The following is a 22371-nucleotide window of genomic DNA, read 5'->3' on the forward strand; positions in this document are numbered from 1 at the left end:
TCGCTCTCGTATCGTGTCGTCACCGGTGGCGATTCCTACCTCTTCCGAAATGGAGTAAAGAGAGGGATGCTCGTCGTCGAGGATTAATCGGAGAGACTACCGCTATCGTGAGAGTCTCGAAGCGTGAAACAGAGGAACAGAGGGAGAGAGAGAGAGAGAGAGAGGGTGTCTGCTCAGATCCGCGCGCGGACGAGCTCATCGCGCGCTTCTTGGCGACGCGCGAGGAACATTCGTGGACATTCGCGGTTTCCAAGATGCTGTTCTTGAAACGCGCGAGAGAGAGGGAGAGAGAGACCGATCGGAAATAGACGGCGAGAACTAGAAGCGAGAGCAGAGCGAAGGGACAACAACGACGACGACGTCGACGACGACGACGACGACGACGACGACGACGACGACGACGACAACGACAACGACGACGACGACGACGACGACGACGACGACGACGACGACGACGTCGACGACGACAACGACGACGAGGTTGCATCGCGAGGGATCGAGGGAAGTACGACGCGCTCCACTCCCGCGCCGTCACCGTCGCGACAGTGCTGGAGAACGAAACCACCGTCTCCCCGCGCCGTCGCCGTCGTTCTCCTCGCGAAGCTGCTCCGCGGAGCTGCACACTTGTTCTCCACGTGGAGCAAACTTTAAAGGTACTGCACCCCGTCCGTCGATCGCGGAAGGAAGAAATCGTCTGGCATGGGAAGGAGAATTCTTCAAGAGGATTAAATCGGGTGGCAGGAGAGAGCGGGGGTGAAGAAAGGGAGCACGAGAGGTCGGAAGAGGGCGGTTCGCCGCTCGCTCGTTCGCTCGTTCGCTCGTTCGTTCGCTCGCTCGCTCGCTCGCACGCTCGGCTCGGCTCGGCTTGGCCCCCACATGACGCCCCACTTAGGCCGCTAGGGCAGCGCATCCGCCACTGGCCGGTGGCGGTGACGAAAAGGGGCTGATGTCAGTGCGGCCACAGTCACACGGCAGCGGCGTACGGCAGTGGCGGTGGAGGCAGAAGCAGCAGCAGCAACTCGTCGGATGCGCGAACGCGACGACTTTCTATCGCGCATCGTATCGCGAACGAGGCGAGCGAGACGACTCGACCCGGCAACGACGACGACGACGACGAGCAGCACTCGGGCAGCAGCAACAGCAGCAGCAGCAGCAGCAGCAGCAGCAGCAGCAGCAACAGCAGCAGCAGCAGCAGCAGCAGCAGCAGCAGCAGCAACAACAACGGCTACGACGACGACGACGACGACGACGGTGATGCTCGGCGGCGATCGCGAGATCGGAGCGGTGCAGGCGATCGGTGGCGAATTGGTGGCGATCTACGACGGTGACGACGACGCATCTGGCGCGCGCGATCGTGGCTGCCGGCGCGTCGGTCGTTCCGTGGCGCGGCTCGTGGAATAATGCGTGTTAGGCGCGACGACGTTACGACGAGGCGCGTACGTACGAGACGACGACGACGACGGTACGACGACGACGGTACGACGAGTGGGCCAGCGTGCGGCCAGCGACGACGATTACTACCGTTACTACTACTACCACCACCGCAGCAGCAGCGCAGTTATGTACGCGTACGGTTCCGAGATCACGTAGTGTCGGGCGTGTAATTATGTTGTCATCGTCGCGCGGCGCGCCCTGCGTAGCTTCACGGTGAAAATCTGGCGTGAACGGTTCCGCGGTGGAACGGGGAATATGGCGTCGGTCTCGGCCGAGACTCCAGCCAGCCATGGGCACAGCTTCAGTAAGAAGACGTTTCACAAGCCGACGTACTGCCATAGCTGCACGGACATGCTCTGGGGCCTCATACAGCAGGGGTACATCTGCGAAGGTAAGCCCCTGTCACCCCGATCGCGCGCGCCCCAACGACCACCTTCGCCAGAGCGGAGCGTGTTCTGCGTTTTTGCTTTTTTTCTTTTTCTCTTTCGTCCACTCAATATTCTCCAATCAAACTTTATTAAATCATATTTATTCTTCTCTCACGTACGTAGACGACAAAAAAAGAAAATACGAGACAAGAGCGTGAGGATTAGAAAGGAGCAGGCAGCGAGGCCTGTGAGGTCCTTTAAACACGTTTCCCACGGGAAAGAGCAGAAAGAGAGAGAGAGAGAGAGAGAGAGAGAGAGAGGGGGGGGGGAGTACGCATCTCTCGATCTTGTCCACGCCGGAGGATGCGCACAGCTGCGCGGGTACGCGCGCATCTTTAATACTCGCGCGATCCCGGACTCTCGGGATATTCCATATCCATCCTTACGTCTCCTCGCGACACGTTCGCGCTCAAATTGGCAGCTCCGCGACCCGATCTCGGAGCGAGATGCAAGAAAAAAAGAGAAAGGAAAACGAGAGCAAAGAGGAAGCACGCGGTTCTCGCGAGGGTGCTGGGTCTTTAAAGTTTCAAGCGGCCGCTCTCGACGAGTCCGATCGATAGTCGACCGCGCTCGGTAACGCGGCTCGGTAACTCGCTCCTAACATTTTCCCGCGAGATGCGGGTCGCGATCTCGACTGACATCGCACGATCGACCCGCAGAGATGCACCGATGCACCGCCGGACGCATGACGAGGTGACACACGGCTCTCGTCGTGTGTCGGTTCAGTCGGGTCGGGGTGCCGCGTTCCGAGTGTCCCGTCGAGTCTCGGGCATTTTAGCGCCAGCCGCGCGAATCAGTGCAACAGCACGCGCGAGAGGCAAAGAGGGAAGTGAAGTGATCCGTCGAGGAAAATAGAAAGAGAGAGAGAGAGAGACCAGAAAAAGTGGGAGGAAGGCAGGGAGGAAAAGAGAAGGAAATCGGAGCTGGAGGGTGGGAGGGAGGTGACGGCGTATGCAGAGGGCGCGAGCGCGAACGCGCGCCCACCTTTTCACGAGCATTGATCGCGCGGGGTGGGGTAGTATGGCTGAAAGACCATGGATAAGGTTGACGAAGTGGAAGGGGTCGGAAGGGATGATGCGCGGGCGCTCGGCGACGGCGGCGGTGGCGGCAAAGAGGGTTGTCTCGAGGTGGGGGCAAGAGCGTGAGAGCTCGCTGACGGGTAAAGAGGCGTAAAGGACCTTCGTTGTAACGCGAGCGGAACGAGGTGCCGTGGTGCCTGCCGCCGTGGTGCTCTCGCACGCTCTTTCGAATACGTCGGAACGTTCGATCAGGAGAGTCGCCGCAGATATGACGAGCCCCACGCACTGCTTCGGCAGGCGGACTCCGATTCGCGTTACGAGCCTTTCGAGTAAACTCGACTATGACGGCGAGAACGTGTATGGAAATTAGCGCTGAATATGTTTAACGTCTAAAAAAAAAAAGGGAAGACGGTATGAGCTGTAAAAAAAACGCTCGTTAAGAATCTACCGTCGTTAAACAAGTCGTTAAAGCCGTAACGCAAGCCATTAGGGAGCCACTATAAAGATGGGCAACTTTTTAAGCCGGTTGGCAATATTTGGATACGGTTCAAACCAGAAGGTCCCTGAAGTCGTTATTTCATTCAAAACGGATAACGACCATTACAACATCCGGAAATGAATATATCATTTTTCAAATGTCTTTATGATATTACGCATTTATAATTATGTCACATAAAACTTTATTCAAAACATGCAAAACTATAGATGCCATTAGATCCGATCTACAATAGATGTTGTAAGCCTTAAGCTGTAAGAAATTGACCAATCATGATGGATTATTCTTCTCATATTGAACTGTGATTGGCCAATTTTTTACAACTTAAGGCTTACTGCATCTATTGAAAACCGAAACTTATCAATTGTTTTTAAAGGTTTTTAAATGTGAAGAATAAGGTTTCGAAGATATGGGATGCCAATTTCATGTTTGTATGATACGAAAATTGACAACTTTTTTGTTTTCATCAGAATCCTCTAAAAAACTAAATATCTAAAAGAAATCTCTTAACTCGTAAAAAGTTTGAAAATTTCTTTTAATAAAGCAGTCATTTACTTCATATTTTATATATATATATATATATATATATATATATATATATATATTCTTGGTAAATGTAAAGTTGGCGTATCTTTAGACTACTATTTTTTGCATTTAATCGTCCGAGCTTGGTTTTAAGACGTATCAGGAACTCCAGAATTGTTTGATGAGAGCCAGAACTCTATCAATTATATCGAAATCCCTGAAATGGGATGCTAACTTCACAAAGGGTGAAGATAAAGCGTTATATTTCTAAAGCCATTGTTAAAACCTTGCTACAATGTATTGATCGCTTTACCGTCGGCTGCTTTAAATAAAGTTGTTTTTATGTCTGCAAATTATACTTAGCATTGTCAGTTTAAATCCAATCCGTGATATAAAATTCTAATAGCTGTTTACAAACTCCTTTGAGACGATTCGATTTTCATGCTTATTTTTTACTCGAGCTTTGTTATTTTTCGAATGTTGACTGTGCATTATTGCGCGGTATATTTATTTATACTGCACAATCGCAATATACTGGAGTCTTTGATAAAAAAATGCCAATTTACTAAATTTTATATGATTGTTAATACGCACACACAACACTAGTGATCATGATCATTAGAATAATCGTCTTATGCATATGCTGATTGGTTTAAAAGATTAATTTTTCAATATTTTATTTTTGTGAAATAAGATTGCACAGAAATGTATTAAATAATCTAAAACCGTACTATTTAAATTTAGATAATAATTATTTATGGCTGAACGCACACAATGCACTCATTTACATACTGCATTGTATATGGAAAAGTTCTAGTTTTCATATGAAATGAGATAAAGGTCTCAGTTGACACATCCGTTACCGTATAACGTCACATATGTGTGACATCCCGATTCGCGGAGCAAATCATTTATAACAACGTTATATAATGGCAATGAACGTTAAAACTTGTGCAACATGCTAGAAATGAGAATAATGAATAACTAATTTCTTATGTCACTTTAAACAAATGTAGAGCGAAGTAATCCCTTGCTTGCGACTATCTTTTTTCCAAAGTAATACGCGACATAATAATAGTGATAGAGTAATGCAAATGTAATTTGAAAATTGATATTTATCCTCCCAAATCTGCCAGTCTCAACGCAACGATCGCATACGATGTCACGTGCGATAATAAATTCCTTTCTTTTTGATTGTGCATTAGCTTCAACTGTTATTTTATACAGCAACCACAGTAACAGTGAATCATATTTAATTTCAATATTGAGTAATATTGCCTGCGTTCAACAGACAAAGCAGATCAGTGATTCTTTATTATGTCATTGATTTTTACACCTACATTCAGTGAAGAACCAAAGGCAAGAACCAATCTACTAAAGAATCACTGAGCGCTTACTGATTTGCTTTGTCTGCTAAACGTATGCATTGTGTATCATATTAACGAATTGAAATTGTAATTATGTTTCTCATTAATCTTTTTTTTTAAAACACACAAGGGAAACAATAAACATGCACATATGAGATAAAAACTTGGACAGTAAGATTAAAGAGACGGTATAAACAGTAAAGGAAGAGAAACGTGAATATCTTTCAAACTAAACGGTATCCATTATGATTCTTCAGATATATGATTCTAATCTAAAAATAATATATTAACACACATATGTGATTCACATGGAGAGCAAATAAAAGCAATTTTTATTTTATTTATTTTTATTTTTCCCGCAACTTGTTATATTTTCCACAATTCATCTTGCATCTTAAATAACGGAGTTTGAAATGACATATGAATTTATTATCCACACAACTGCTAATTAAATTACAAAGATACTATGTCAAGCTCAAAAGTTTATTAAAACTGAAAAGTAATATTCGAATCATTCATAATTCATTCGAATTTAAGAATAAAGAAGAGATAAATTATATATTCCTATGACAAAACTGAATTATGAATAATCTCTATTTTTATCGAATTACTGTGATAAACGACATTTTTAAATGAAAAATTGAATATATTTTAAAGATATTAATTTGATATCACGTGCTCTTTGTCCAAGGAAATATAAGAAAGTAGGGTAATCAACTCGAAAAATTGATCGAATTCAGAGGTATAAAAAATAAGTTTGACATGCACTCTGATCAATAATTTGTAATCAATTTAGAAAATGATGCTACATACTTAAGAAATCGATCTTAGCTAATATTGATTATATTATCATTATATTCGGCTTTCCTTCCAACAGATTAATTGTTTGATGTTCTTCGTTGATAATATATATAGCTATGTTCGCGTTTATACTAGACAGATTATCGATATACGCTTTCCTTTGCATCCGTGCAAAAAAAAGTAGGTTACTTTTTATTTTACTCTTTTGGGATAAGCTTTCTCTAAACAACGAAAATTGATTGTTAAAGCATGGCTAGTGCGCTGCTAATGAAAAGGATCGTCCATTAAAGATATATATATATATATATATATATATATATATATATATATATATATATATATATATATATATATCGCGTATCACAACAATATTGTATATATTGTATATATCGTATATATTCACAACAATATCGTATATATTGAATACATGAAAATCTGAAGTGTCGCGTTACAGTTTCACTGCGTCGTTTTATAGATCACGTATATTTATTCTGCGGGAATATCTCGCAAGGTAGGGAAGAATTCTGTGATACACATTGCCCTAGTTTACACCGTACGCCTTTTTAACACGCGAATCAAAATGGTACGCGATAAAGGTTTAATCTGAGTACGTTTACACCAAGTAAATCGAGTTGGTAGATACAGATAAAGTTTCAATAAAGAATCACAGATTCACATGTATTTACTGTCAGTCTAGACAACTGAAGAAAACTCTCTTAAATCGATCATTATTTAATTGATATGCAATTCGTACAACACAAAGTCTTAAATTGGGTCATAAAACATCTTAAAGATGTCTTAAGTTACAGTTTACTTGACGCTACAAATACTTCAAAGCATTCTTTGATCGGTCAATTCATAAAATTCTTTGTTCCCACTGATCAATCAAACGCCTCGAAGCATTTGTAGCGTCATAGACTTAAAGACACATTTCCAAAAATAGTGTTAAAGACGTCTAAATGACATCTTAAAGACGTCTTGTGACCCGATTTGAGACTCAGTGTTGTCTCGGAAGTGTTTACAGTGCTATAAATGTGCTGAACATACTAATTTGATGTGATACTCTTCGTCGTTTTGATACACGTATCAAGCTAGTACGTTTATACCGTTTACACCATTTGAACTAAGCTGATTTAATACATATGTTTGATATTGATATGCATATCAAATGATCGGTGTAAACTAATCCAGTCGAAACAATTTGTTATATAATTTGGGAATAATATTATATATAACAAATATTTTGTGATATTTATATCATAATTACTTGTATCTATTTTCTTCTACGCTTTCTTTTATGTAACATAAATGTGTAATATAAATATTACATACAAGTACGTGATGCTTTGATAAATAGAATTTAAACAATGGGACTATATAGATGTCACAAAAAAGTAGTTATTTTTGAAAGAGGATGAAATTATAACTGTAACATTGCTGTAACTTTCATGTTATATAAAACGTGATACTGAAACTTGTGATTATTATACAGTGAACACGTAACTGTGTCGAGACTGGAGAGGTCACTAATTAACGCACTACATGCATTTGCTACGTGATGTTTGGATTTTCTATATTCTTTCTTTTATATAAGTAAAATATTGTGAAGAAAATGTAGATGATCAATATTACAATAGACAAGACGATATTATAGGAATATTGCCAAATTGACAGGAAACGTCTAGATTCAAGAGGTGGTCGCAACGACGTTCTTTGCAGCATCGAAAGCCGATTCCTGAAAGCATGAGCAATCTTAGCCAAGGCAATTTTGGTTAACTCGTGCTGCTACTGATCGATCAGGATCGTTATAAATAGGACGACCACCTGCTCCGAAAGCTAATCGAGTAATAAAAGCATGCAGAGAGTCCCAAAGTGATCGCCTAATACTGTATATTGAAAACCAATACCCTCTGTACTCGAGATTATTACATGATTACAGAAAAATGAGTGAAATGTAAAGAGGCTCTCTCACTTTTTGCCTTTTTTCGGGGATGCACAATTTAACACACGCGCCTGCATTTATTTTTTTAAAACCTGTTTGAGAGACTACAATGTAGTTTAACTTTGAACTTGGTTTATGTGGTTTACTTTCTAACTTTAGTTTAGTAGTCTTCAAGTCTAATTTGTCAACGATTCTCGAACCCGACGTAGACACGATCGACATCAACAGAGATTTGTGAGAGGTAAATTTTTCTTTTCCTCTTTTCTTACATTCCTCGCGTTTAGAGTAAAAGCGTACTCGTTTCCTACAGAGAAAGGAAAAGGGTGTCTAGAAACAGCTAAAGAAACAAACAGATTCCAGATCCGGAAACTCGAACACAGCAACCTTTCTGGAAGAGTGTTCCAGAAGTATCTTTCTAAATCACGGTATATGTCGCATTAATTTCCTTTCTTCTCTCTGTTATCTCCCAAGAATTGTTTCCCATCTTATCTGGTCTCTCGACGCTTCAGCTTTGTCGCTCATGATTATGTATTCGAGCAGTCGAATGGCGCCTGCGTTGGTCGATGTACGATAAGCATGGCAAAATTCACGGCTCTATGTACATACATTAAAGGCCTATTAGGATAGCTTTGCATATCCGTGTGCACAGCGAAACCGACCGATCACATGTATAACTGCGAGTGCGTCAAGGAATCCGGATAAAGACCTTAAACGTTGCAAATACCCGGAATAGATTTTAATGTTTATTTCCATCAACGTAAATTAACTTTGATTTCGGTTTAACTTGCTCTTTATCTTTTTTTAGTTCTAAGAATTAGAAAAAAAAAAGATAAAAAGCAAGTTGAATCGAGATCAGAGGTAATCTGCATTGGTGGAAAGGGACATAAATGTTACAAGTGCTTGGAACAGACTTCGCACACAGCTTGAAACAGACTAATTGTTGCACATGTCTGGAATAAATCTGAAACATTGCAAATGTCTAGAACAGATCGGGAGTAATCACTTGGGATGTTTTTTTACATCCTAGTAGAGGAAAAATAAAGTTCAGTGCAGTAGGTTTTATTACTAATCAAGAATCCGTACTTATTTTTTTTATTCTTATTTGAAAACAAAGTATTGAGTAAAACTTTATATACATAATAATTTCAAATAAATAATATAACGATTAATTATTTACGCGAAGATAAAGAAACTAGATCAGACTATTTTTGGGTTGAACATTGCAAATGTCTGTCTGAAACAGGTCTTAAACAGACGTTACGAATGCTTGGAATAGACTTTGATTATTGCAAATGTCTGAAATAGATTTTAAACATTGCAAATGTCTAGAACAGATCTTAATCCAGGAGTAGTTATCTGAGGAGTTTTTTACAGTCCACCAACGAGAAAATGGAGCTTACATTTAGTGAAAGTTTTTATTATTGATTCATGCTTATTTTTTCTTTAATTTCTCTTTTTTAATATTGAACAAAAATTGATATGTATAATGATCTCAAATAAATTATAGACTGGTCGTTTACGTTAAAAGAATTAGGCGATTATTCTCGTTAAACGTTACAAATGTCTGGAACGGACTTTAAACTTCCCAAATGCCCGTGGAACAGATCTTAATCATTCCAAATGTTTGGTATAGATCTAATCATTGCAGAAATCTGGAATAGACCTTAAACATTGTAAATATCTCGGACAGATGTTAAGCGTTGCAAACACCCGGAACGAGTCTTAAACGTTGCCTAGAAGAGACCTTAAATGTTGGTAAACGAACGTGTTCCTTGTAACGCGTGGTATCTTTTACGATTTGCTTGGAAAGCTCGTTCGAGCAAAAGGCACGAGTAAACGGACGGATCCTCCTACTCTACGGCGATGACGAGTACCTCTTCTTTTCGATTTGAGCTGCCCACTCGGCGAGTTAAAGTTAACTCGGCATTCGTGGAACGACGGTCGATCGTCGATGGCGGCTGATGGCGCCTTCTTAACGAAGCGGATGCACAGTACTATTTCGGGCCGCACCTGCGCGCCGATGCGACAAATTTCCCACATCTTGCCTGATTAGCGTCGCAAGAGCGCGATAGAACGCGATCATTACCGCTCCCGCGAGGCGGGGGAACGTGCGACACCCGTCACCTTGTATCGCGTGGATGACGGATACGCGGATGACGCTGTCTCCGATCGTCACCTCTGCCGACCCTGAAATATCAATTCTGAAATTGCCGAACGATTCTTCACCTTCCGCACGCAACAATCCGGGATCACTCTCGCGAAATAACACTCGTTATTGATCCTAAATTCATAATCGATAACATTAGCAGGCTTGTAGTTTCGGCTTACTATAATGTGTCGAGTATTATTTTAGATGCGAGATAAAGCCCGGGCCACCTATTTCTAGAAAACATTTAGGCAAAAAGAATATCACGACAATTAATGAAACATGATTTTCCAAACAAGTATAAGATATATATATATATATTTTTTTTTGTTTCTATAAAAGTTTAGTGGACCACCGCTCGCACGTCTACGGTTAATGGTACAAGTATTAAATAACACCAACCGCGTATGATTCTCGACGTTTTTTACTTACACCGCGAAAGGTCAGAAGATCTTGTTATAAATTACGACATGAGCGGCTCGTATTGATTTATGCTAAAGTGTACACTGCTTAGCCGATAATGTTAAATCTTCGATTTAACGCAATTAATCTCGCGCGGATTTTCCGGCGTTTCTACAATTTTCTCTCCCTCATTATTTTCCCTTCTTGTTGCAGTGTGTAACTTCGTGGTGCACGACCGCTGTCTCAAGGCCGTCGTCTCTCCCTGCTCCAGCATCGCGGCAAGCCTGATTAAGGTAAGACAACGGATCTGTCTCCACGCCGCAAGGATTAACCGCCTATGCATAAATATAACGTCTATACTTAGAATATAGGAAAGCAATCTTTCCAGGGATATCGTAAAATAACTAGGCGTTACAATAAAATAAGTAGATTTTAGATAGATAAGAAGTTACGAGAAAAACCATGATGTCAAGAAGTTACGTTGCTCGTTGCCATGTGTTGGCGCGTCGAAACCCTTTGGCATCTTAGAGAACCCACCTTTAGTATTACTGTATAAGATCATAACAGAGCTTCTTCATTGGACGTGTTGCAGAACCCGGTTGCACACTGTTGGTCCGAACAAGTACATCGCAAAAGGAAATTCTGCAACGTCTGTCGGAAACGATTGGATGATAATCTATCCATACACTGTGAATGTAAGCCCAAGTTTCTATCCAAATAAGAGATTTGAGGCTTCAAGACGCATTAGCGTATTTGGGTTTTTGCAAAATGTTAATCGCGCTCTACGTTTGCCATAGTATGCGAGTACTTCGTGCACATAGAATGCCAAGACTTCGCTGTGGCAGACTGCAAGGAGAATGCCACATACCTACCTGGGAAGGATCTGTCAGCAGTGAAGCACACTCATCATTGGCGGGAAGGCAATCTTCCGAGCAGCTCGAAATGTGCCGTATGCAAGAAGAGTTGTTTTACTGCCGAGTGCCTTGCCGGGTTTCGTTGCGAGTGGTGCGGCATGACGGTAAAAGAAAGATTCGTTATTAGATCGCTTTTACCTTGGTTTTTGCGGCTATACGTTCCGTTCCGTCGGCGGAAATTAGAATTAGAATTAAATATTATATTGCATTGCTATATTTACTCATCTCAAGTCAAGCGTAATACGTAATATGGCTCTTACGAATAGAGAGAGAGAGAGAGAGAGAGAGAGAGAGAGAGAGAGAGAGAGAGAGAGAGAGAGAGCATATTTCGTTAGCATGATTAAAACTCCCCCTTCCCCTTCCCCTCCGTTAAAATGATATTTAATGACAAATTTGATTTCGTCTCTCAGTTGCACGCGTATTGTTACAAGAATATTCCCCAAGAATGCACCTTTGGTAACTTGGAACCAATTTACCTGCCGCCACATGCAGTTAGTATTCCGCGATCCGAAGTTCCCATGGAAGCCATCATTGGAGTAGAAGTGCGTCGTAAAGAAGTGCTGGCGCGTGAGTATTCTTGCCGTAAGTGTCTGCCGTGTAATTACGATGTGCGTGTTAACAGGTAATTAGAATAATAGAATGAGGAATTGCGCTTTGTCACGTGCCGCGAAGCATTTTAATATTTTATTAATTAGTCTCACCGGGAATATGATTTGGATGTTAAACCAACTTTGTTTTTTACAACGAAGAGAAAGGAGTAAGATTTAAATCGAGATAGAGATTCTTATCGAATAAAATAAAATTGTATAGTGCAGCTCTAAATTAAACTCTAACTGCAATCGATAAAACACATGCTCGCGTTGATAATTACTAATGCACGCAGTTATCTATAAATATATAGCATAACTATAGTTTTGTGTATACACACTCGCGATAAATACATTACTATTAAATTTCGCGAGATTTATATATGTCTAAACAAATGACACCGATACATTAAACTCAGATAACAAGTAATGGCAAAAATACCACGTTGAGTCTTGCTCAAGCCGTTCCGTTTATACAATTGGACATCGTATAACTTATATCGCGTTTTCCATGTGTGCACTGTGAATTTCCTTGTTGATTAGCGCTTTATAAAGTTTTTTCAATCCATCATTCAGCATTTCCGTATTACCTATTGACACAATTGATTATTTTCACACTGTGTCTCTCATATATGTATGAGATTTTCTATTTTTACTATGCATAGCGCACATGTACACGTATGCAAATATGCACTGATGATTGGTAGCAGAAAATATTGTACACCGTACTATGTAAAGTTTGAAAGAAGAATGTATAATATACGAAATACTTTCCTTATACGTTAGTAGAGAAGTACTTGTAAAAGATATAACTAATTTTTGGAACATAAATTTTTTGCATGACACATTATTTTAGCATTCACTCACGCGTGTATAAAACCGTCGGTTTGTAAACATATACATGTTCTTCCTTCTTTTCAGAGCATGCAACGTTGACTTTCTTCGATAAGAAACGAGAAAAACCCTATTTATATTTTGAAAGATTATCACCTCATTGTTTCGTTATATCATGAACTGAAAAACTACGTTTGTTACCGAACATTATCAGTAGCCAAACTTTTGTAGTCAACTTGATACTTAATTTTAATATAAATATATATATATATATGTATTTATATTTGCTACTTGCAGTTTCTTACACTCTCAGCTTTCCATACATTTCTGCAAATATGGCCTTTTGTTAAAGACGCTATTAAATTATAAACACTGATTTTTGGTATAGAATGAAAAGAGACAGACAGTGAATAAAGTTAATAATGTGAAAAAATATTGCAAGATACTTCTATGATTTACAATGCAATCTTTACATAGCAAAATGTGTGTGCTAAATGCTAGGGATAAATAAATTAGAAATAAATTTTTGAATTATAGAAAGTGTGATTGCTGTCTAATCATTATAATACACTCATGATTCAATCATTTATATCATTAAATATGCTGTGAGAATATACCGAGACTCATATTGCCAGTTGCGATAATAGGTAAAGATTTCCAAAATCGTTTATTGTGTGAGAATTTTATTAGGATCGTGACGTACGCATTCTACGTGAAAATTAAACTATAAAAATAAAATTTTTTGTAATTTATAATTACATGAATCTTCTTAAGCAACGTTAAAACGTCTGTTATACATGTTAATTATTATGGGTATTTTGTTCACAATATATTCGTAAATTATGGCTTTTGTGGCTGGTTGCTCTTATTAATTGCTACTTTCAATGTGCTTTAATAGGCATAACATTTTAATAGATACGGCATCTATTTTATAAAGCTTTATAATTAGTAGTTAGAATGGCGTTTACGAAATTATACAATATATAGCTTACGAAATAAAAGTTGAAAGTATAATAACATTTATTTTAGTAATTACAATACAAATCTTGGATATCATTATACTATTCGATATCAAAGAAAGCAAGTATTTTTATAAAATTAAGTAAATTTAACAGAGAAAGTGCGAGAGAGAGAGAAAGGAGGAGAAAGTAAACACAAGTCACAACAGAACATTACGAAATACCTAAATAGAGAGGTAAAATGTATAGCTTTGAAATTGTGGTAACCGTTAAAATATTCGGTCTATCTTTGCTTCTATGTGAAGATAACGTCGGAGAGCAATTCGATTTCGCTGAGAGTGAACAAAATGGGGCTGCAGGCCGCCTAGCCGAAGCTTTGAGGCGCCTTTCGCTAGTTTTGCCACGTAGCTGCCATGGAAATTGTCATGCTTCCCCTCCTTATGTTCGAGGTATCTAGAATATTATCATCGTCAGACATTCATCTGTGTGAATGTACTCAATTCTAAGATGTACTTATCGTACAAGACTGAAAATAACTTGAAATACGCTGTAGTGATCGTTATTGCTATTATCTTTACATGTAATTATACTTACTCAACATTTGCAGTTAGGATTGAGAAATCGCTATATTAAAAGATGTAATCATATTTATTTATACATTTTTTTATTTTGCATAACAGCAATGCAAATTTTAGCTTGCTTTCATCATATTTTTTGACATTAACGAATGACATTTTACTACCACATTAATAATACACACATATTTTATATGTAAGTGCAAAACAAATGTAACGCAACATATATAAATCTTTAATTGTATTTAATAATTTATATTTAAATCATATGTGGAGAAATAAATGCAAATAAATAAGCACACTTAATAAAAAAGTAAAAAAAAGTTATGGTTGAATTATTTTCTTGACAGAAGATTTCTTATACATATATAAGATTATTCTTTATCGCTTACGAATTTCTTTTACTCGGACATGACAGCAAAATGTAAATGTGAGATTAAATCAGAAAGTAGGAAACAATGACATATTTGTCAAAATATAGATAAATCGTTTAAATTGCATATCAATAATAAATTGCCACATGACATGCATTTACATAAATATCATAGTGCACCAACCTTTTTTTATAGATGTTATTTTGTTACTGTTTACGTTTTAGCATGTATGTATGTCTCGCTTCAGTGCATGCACTGTCATTCAGCCCACTGGATGCTATGAGATTCCATGACGCTTATCACTCTACTATGCAGTGAAATGAAGTTCAAGAATACTACTGACTAATTCTTCCTATCGTGTCTGTTCTACAAACCCATCGTAAATAATCGATGGTAAGAGATGTAATTTATTCTCGAATGATAAACAGAGTTGTTACGCTCTTTGTATTTATAAATTGTTTTTAAATTTATTCATTACTTTCCTTAAAGTATCTTTTTCTCGAATATTTTTGTACACAAACTGGTGATTTATATGCCATTGATAATTTCCATAATTAATTGAAATATTAATAGATTATAAATAAATTATACAATAATTTAATAATAAAAATGTTGCTTACAGGATAATATTTTCGAGATTATATTAAATTTTGTTGTTTATAGTATAAAATATTTTATAACGCTCTTCAAGAGAGACACCATTAATGTTATCTGAGTGAAAAAGTGAAACATTTTCTCAATTTGGATACTCAGCGGAAGAAGATGTATTATATATCAATTTTATGTTTTATTTAAGTATTATTGTATTTCATATTAATATTTTGTTATATTTAGGTATTCTTGTAGACTATATTAATAATATTCTAACATTCGAAGTATGATCTTTCGTTGTGTTAACAGCGCGGAGCATATCAGAAGAATTTGGTAGCGCGGATTCAAGGTCTCGTGACAATGGAGAACCGACACAGAGTGCAACGCATAGCCGTGATCCGCGTTCTCCTAAAGAGAAAGAAGATAAAGATAGAGGTGACGAAGGTATTTCAATATAATTTCCGATTAATAGTTTCGGGATTTTCGTTTCTTTAATCTGTGAATTTTTCATACAGAGATGATTAAGGTGTACGATGGCAACAGTTCCTTGAGGCGAAGAATATTTCGGGTAATTTCGGTACCTAGGCAGGCTACGACAGAGCAGGTTCTCACATTGGCACTGCGCGCATTTCACATCACGAAAGATCCTAGTATGTGCATTTCAACTAATTTATTTAATATAATAAATATAGATTAGATAAATTTACTAATTCAATTAATTCTTTAATCAATTTTTTTTGGAAAAATTTAGGTAACTTTTACTTAACTGATCTGTATGCCGCGGAGGAAACTGAATTATGTGACCCAACGCCTGTTTTAAATTTAAATCGCAAAGAAGGCAAACGTCCGGCTGTGTTCTTGCGATTTAAGTAAGTTTACACTACATTTATCTAAAATGAGAAACTATTTCGGATGTTTTATTTCTTTGTTATTTTTAATATTAAAAAAAGTGCGCTAGAAGATGGATATTATAGAAGATAATATTGAATATCTATATTAAAAATAATTTTGATTTAATATGTAATTACAATAATTTCAGAGATCATGACAGCGGAGAGGTACGGGTTTATCCCGGCAAATTACAGGTATCAGAGTCATTCTGTATAGTACCTGTCACTGAAACAACAACCGTCACAGACTTAATAAACGAAGCACTGGAGAAGTTTGGTTTACAAAATTTTAATTGTGATGACTTTAGGTGCAGTGAAATTCTTTTGGATCGTGGCGGTATGTTTCAAGTTTTTGTCCAATTTGACATTAGCAATTTATTCGAATATTTTTTAAAATTCTGTTGTTTTGTATGTTGCACTCAAAAAATATAAAATTTTATTTCTTTATTAGTAACGGAAAAAGTTTTGTCCTATGATGCGAGACCCTGGGATATCGTCAAAAAGTTGGGAAAAGATTCTATTAGACAAATGGAACTGATGCGGTTTTATTTACAATTAAAGCAAGATCCCCATGGACCTAATTTGGCTTTATTCGTGGGCAATCTACCGCAAAATCTTTCTGAAAGAAGTTATGAAAACATGCTAGTAGAATATGTAGGAAAAGGTTGGTGATTCAAAGGAAAATGAATGTATTTATTATCTACAGGATTGTAAAAATATCTGTTTATTTATATATTTTTTTTTTATTTTTTAGAAAATAGGTTCTCATCGATCGGTCCATTTTATTACGAATATGGTTCAGTGGTTATTATATATGAAGATTTGGATGCAGCAATTAGAGCATTATATACGTTACGAGAGACAAGATGTGAAGACAAACTTCTTTTAGGTATTTTTATGATATATATTTTTTTATGATATATGTTTTTTGTATACTTAATTTGATTGAAAAAAAAATTGCTTAATATCAAGACAGATTTGTAGTATAGTATAATTACATGCATGTTTTATTTTTCTTTTTATCAATTTAGCTTTGTAACTTTAATGAAGTATGTTTTGAAATATTATATCTTTTCTTCTTTTTTTTTCAAGTAATGATCTTACCGAGTATCGAGCCAAGTATGGTACCAAGGGGTGTTCAACCTCTGCTCGTGTTTGTAAATGTAAAATCTGGTGGTTGTCAAGGACTCCAGCTAATTTCTAGTTTTCGTAAACTACTAAATCCTTTTCAAGTGTTCGATCTTGATAATGGCGGACCTCTTCCCGGGTAAGTAAATTGTAATGTGTTGAAACCTTAAATAACATGAATCATATATTTCGGAACAATATTATTTTATAATTATACACAATATTATATTATAAGTAAGAATGTTCTTTTTGTATTACAGACTTTACGTTTTTCGTCACATAAAGGACTACAAGATATTAGTTTGTGGTGGCGATGGAACAATAGGTTGGGTATTACAATGTTTAGATAATGTGGGTCAGGATAGTCAATGTTCTTCTCCCGCTTGCGCTATTGTACCTTTGGGAACGGGAAACGATCTTGCTCGTGTACTATGTTGGGGTTCAGGCTACACAGGTGATGAAGATCCACTAAACTTATTGCGAGACGTTATCGACGCGGAAGAAATAATATTAGACAGGTGGACAGTAGTTTTTCATCCAGATGAAAAGGAACAAACTCCAGTAGTTTGTAACGCCGCTGCAGGTAAGAGATACATTTTTTAACAATACCCCAAGACTTTGTTTCGTAATTTAAATGAGAGAATTTTAATGATGAAAATGTGTTGCAGCTTCCCAGCATATAGCATCGCGCCATTTGCATATTACAGGATCTGGTGGTACAACTAGCGAAGACAATACGCAAATATATGTAATGAATAATTACTTTGGCATTGGCGTCGATGCAGATTTGTGTCTAGACTTTCATAACGCGAGAGAAGAAAATCCTAACAAATTCAAAAGCAGATTACGAAATAAAGGCGTGTATGTGACAATGGGTTTGCGTAAAATGGTCAGACGTAAACCGTGCAAAGATTTACATAAAGAAATTCGATTAGAAGTAGACGGTAAATTGGTTGAATTACCGCAAGTGGAAGGAATAATAATTTTGAACATTTTAAGGTAACCATTATGGAATATTTGTCATTACAAAGGAGAATGTTTTACACACCGTTTTTAAACGCTTTTCTTTCTCATTTAGTTGGGGTTCTGGTGCTAATCCTTGGGGACCAGATACCAAAGAAGATCAATTTTATACACCGAATCATTGGGACGGCATGCTGGAAGTTGTTGGAGTCACAGGCGTTATGCATCTTGGACAAATACAGTCAGGTTTACGTACGGCTATGAGGATAGCCCAGGTAAATTAAAATTAATTAATAATACATGTAGATGATTCCGTCTTTTTTTCATAATGTAACATGTGCCAATTTATTCGTCGTCGCATTTCGATAGGGTGGGCACATAAAAATTCACTTAAACTCAGACATACCTGTACAAGTAGACGGTGAACCGTGGGTTCAAAGTCCCGGAGACATCGTGGTCTTGAAATCAGCACTCAAGGTAATACTTTGATGTAAGAGTTCTTACAAAACTTCCCCATAATTCCACAAAAATAACGGACAGAATTGTAACGTAAAATTATTTGCTGATACAATAATATCGTATTATATCGAATGTAGTACAGTGACGTGTTTTTATATTCTTGAAATGTGATAAATGACCAGAACCACTGCATCCTTTACTGTTCGAGTTTAAGTAGAATAATGGGGCGTACATTCTTTTGTGGCACGTAAATCTCTTTAACAAGCGCATCCCTATGTATTAGTTTATAGCACTTTTTGTTTCATATTACAATACTCTACGTATTCACCGTAAAAGCGTAACCTCTGATTGCTGATACCTATCAGCGCATGCTTTCCTCCCCTAATTGCACTCGACTAATATCTCCTTGTTCCTTTGTTCACTTCAGGCTACCATGTTGAAGAAAAGTAAGATCAAGCGTCGCAATACCGAACCGTCGATTCTACCTGCTAATGGGGAGGGGGGCAAGAGCACGGACGAGTAATTCAACTATACCACAACTTACAACCGCTCGATTGTTTAGTCGTATCTCTCGTAAGATGCGCGACATCACAGCCTAGACTCCTCAACGCGCACGAGCAGAATGCACGCGCGAGAGAGGAGTCTCGGTGTGACAAACGTGCCGTCTAGAACAATTCCACCTATCCAAACAAAAAAAAAAGGAAAGAACGCAAAACTCCCCCGACCCCTCCGTTGATGCATGTAAAACCAATCAACTTCCGTGATACATTCTCGATTCCTCGTTCCAATGCAGCTAGCTCGAGCTTGTAATGTGTGGATTAGACGCATTATATCGGATAGTAGTGTTAGCTTTACAAAATGTTTCTTCTCTTCCTTCTTTTTCTACGTATAAGTTGACCATGAGTTTGTAATTTCCATTTTTTCTATTTCTACTTCTTACACTTATTATACTTCTATTTTGTCAGCGGCATTGACTGACATTTTTATCGATTGCTCCTTTGTGCGCTCCCTGATCCTGTCCCTTCCTAGGCTACGATGCTGAAGAAGACTAAGGGTAAAATGAAGCGGCGTAACACAGAATCCAGCATGCAGTTGGCGCTTCAGGCTGCACCGTCGAGCGATCCGGACGAAGACATCTTCTGAGTGAACAAACATTATGTGAAAGTGATCGAACACGTTGCGGTAACGCAAGGCACGTAGCCACGTAGAGAACTTGATCGACTAGCGTACGTAACAAAACAAAAGGCCTCGAAATCGTCCGACGGCGTTCGCGCTGTACGAACTTAACATAAGTACTTACTTACAAGGCGAAACAAAAAACACTCGTGGAAACAAGAAGGGACGGGTAGATAAGATTTTCAGATACACGGACACACATATATACAGCATAAAATCCATTATCGACTCAATGATTCTTAATGTTTGTTCTTACATTAATAGAAAATGAAAATAGATCTCATTTTTAAATGTTAATAATTCTAGCACCGTACGTAGCTCTTATCGATCAATATTTTTTTAGTAAAATTATAATAGATTTTAACAGTAACACACGTTACCACACATACACGTACACACATATTAACCAGTATCAAAGGAAGTTAACACGCTCATGCGTGCTTACGACGATGTTGATTTCCATTTACGTTCCAAGCTTGGTAGTCAAGGAAGAAGGAAGGAGGTCGTGATGTATTACGTTTCGTATGGTATTCTACCGATCTATGCAGTATTACGATACGAAACGTGTATCGAACGATATAAAAAATACGCAAACAGGTCAGTTGTTAATAATATATTACATATATATATATAGAGAATATTTATGATTAAAATATTAATATATTTACATAATATTGTATTAGTATTACGATATTAAGTTGTGATAATTGTTATGTATGTCTGACTGCTGGGCAGTCTGGAATTCGCTGAGAACCAGTGGCAGTCAGTTTTTTTCTAGGATACGGTTAAGAAGAAGGTAAAAAAAAAACAAAAGATTAATGTAACTTTCATAACGATAAGACCGCATTGCGGGCTAAGCGCTTTGCCGATCCGTCTCCGCGGCGAAAAGAATGTATAGCGGATAAAAATCGCGATGTGTAACATACATACATGATGCAATGAGAGTCGGATTGGCAATGTACTGACCACCTTATTGGCTCTGACAGGCTCCTGTAACGACGAAAGCTCGGCGGTGCCACCGGCGACACACATTCCACTGTAACACGAAGGGGGTGGTGGAGGAGGGGGTGGTGGACGCGAAGAGATATGTATATTTATTAACTATGCCAAATGAGAAGAAGAGAGAGGGCTTGCAATCACGCTAACGTACTTAAAGATTCGTTGGCACGCGTCGTACGTAGCTGGAACGTTCGTAACGGGCGACGGCCGGGGACCGGACCACGCGAATCGGAGGCAATACTGTTTCTCGAGCTTCCAAGGTTTCGATCCTTGGTGGACCGACACACGAATCATCGAGTGTTATCAATGATCACCGAGCGATCGCCGACAAGGCGAACGACGAAATACCTTTTACCTGATGTCGCTCTCGGACACACGGGCGCACGTTCACGTTGGATCTTCGCTGGCATCGTGCGATTTGGAGGAAAAAGAAAAAGATAATGTAAAAGACAAGATATAACCAATTCGGTGCCAAACAATTGTATATAATATTATAAAAGTAGGGACTATATATAAGAGCGGATTCAGTTAATCGCGATGGCATTTAATGCGCCGGACGAGAGAAAGTAGTGCGCGAAAGGAGTACTTTCTTAACGTTAAGAGTATTCTTCGGAAAAAGGGGATGGGTGGGAACTCTTTTGAATTACGTACACATTGCGTTGTTTCGTGTAAACGTTTAACAAAACAGAAAAAAAGAAAAAAAAAGCGTGGAATACAGCGCGTACCTTTGATACGTGGGAAGTAACCATGGGAGGAGGATAGGACTTCTTAGTACGCTTTTAGTACGCGCTGTGTGAACTTAGTTAATTATCTAACTAGACCTCTCTTGTGGATGTCTTCGATTATGAAAATGATTATCAAAAAAGAAAAAGAAACTAATCAACCACATTTTGAGCAACCAAATTTCGAGCGGAGGCCATCATGTCCGGATGATTGATCCGGCCTCCGGTATCACAACCTGCCAACGATGTAAACTTGGGCTCGATTATTCATGTTATATCCGGTGTAGCGATGTGGATAATCACATCGACGGCAGATTGGAGAAAAACGTTTGTTAATTTGACCAAACTAGTATATTTGCTGTTGCTATAAAAAATAGAGAAACAATAAGCTATGAACAATCTACGTATAATAAATCAATGTATGTGCTACAAGCTGGCTGTTCCTTAATTACCCTTTTATCTCACGCTATATTTTTCTCTACAATTCCTACTGATTTTGGGCGACTTGGACTAAATTTCAGTTAATTTTCTCGCCTGCGTTATTAACATGAATATAATATTATTTATTTATTGTTTGATTACATGAAAAGAAATTTAGATTTGTTTATAACAAGTTGTGCAATTAGAAATGTTGCTCCAA

At 38.4% G+C, this 22371-nt stretch overlaps 1 protein-coding gene across 9 annotated transcripts; it reads left to right on the top strand.

Moving 5' to 3' along the window:
* Positions 1-1298: 1298 nt before the first annotated feature.
* Positions 1299-22163, top strand: LOC105203645 (diacylglycerol kinase theta). 9 transcript variants are annotated; one of them, XM_026134178.2, is made up of 18 exons: positions 1299-1825; positions 10774-10853; positions 11153-11255; positions 11358-11578; positions 11885-12056; positions 14160-14303; positions 15704-15838; positions 15910-16044; positions 16146-16263; positions 16434-16621; positions 16736-16948; positions 17039-17173; positions 17377-17551; positions 17673-17995; positions 18081-18411; positions 18491-18650; positions 18745-18852; positions 19262-22163. In XM_026134178.2, exons 1-18 carry the CDS (start codon positions 1690-1692, stop codon positions 19355-19357), a joined length of 2973 nt encoding a protein of 990 aa, XP_025989963.1. In that variant the 5' UTR covers positions 1299-1689; the 3' UTR covers positions 19358-22163. The 9 variants fall into 9 exon arrangements, with proteins under 9 accessions (XP_025989963.1, XP_025989961.1, XP_025989960.1 ...); XM_026134176.2 differs by having other exon boundaries at positions 15704-15829; positions 19864-22163; XM_026134175.2 differs by having other exon boundaries at positions 1300-1825; positions 19864-22163.
* The last annotated feature ends 208 nt before the right edge of the window (positions 22164-22371 follow it).

This window comes from Solenopsis invicta, chromosome 1 (assembly GCF_016802725.1).
Source record: "Solenopsis invicta isolate M01_SB chromosome 1, UNIL_Sinv_3.0, whole genome shotgun sequence".
Taxonomy (NCBI): Eukaryota; Metazoa; Arthropoda; class Insecta; order Hymenoptera; family Formicidae; genus Solenopsis; species Solenopsis invicta.

Excerpts from the sequence above, each read along its gene's own strand:
- LOC105203645 (XM_026134175.2), top strand. The coding sequence starts at position 1,690 with ATGGCGTCGGTCTCGGCCGAGACTCCAGCCAGCCATGGGCACAGCTTC. Across the intron at positions 11,579-11,884 it reads GCGAGTGGTGCGGCATGACG|TTGCACGCGTATTGTTACAA; the intron begins GTAAAAGAAAGA and ends TTCGTCTCTCAG. Across the intron at positions 16,622-16,735 it reads AATTCTTTTGGATCGTGGCG|TAACGGAAAAAGTTTTGTCC; the intron begins GTATGTTTCAAG and ends TTTCTTTATTAG.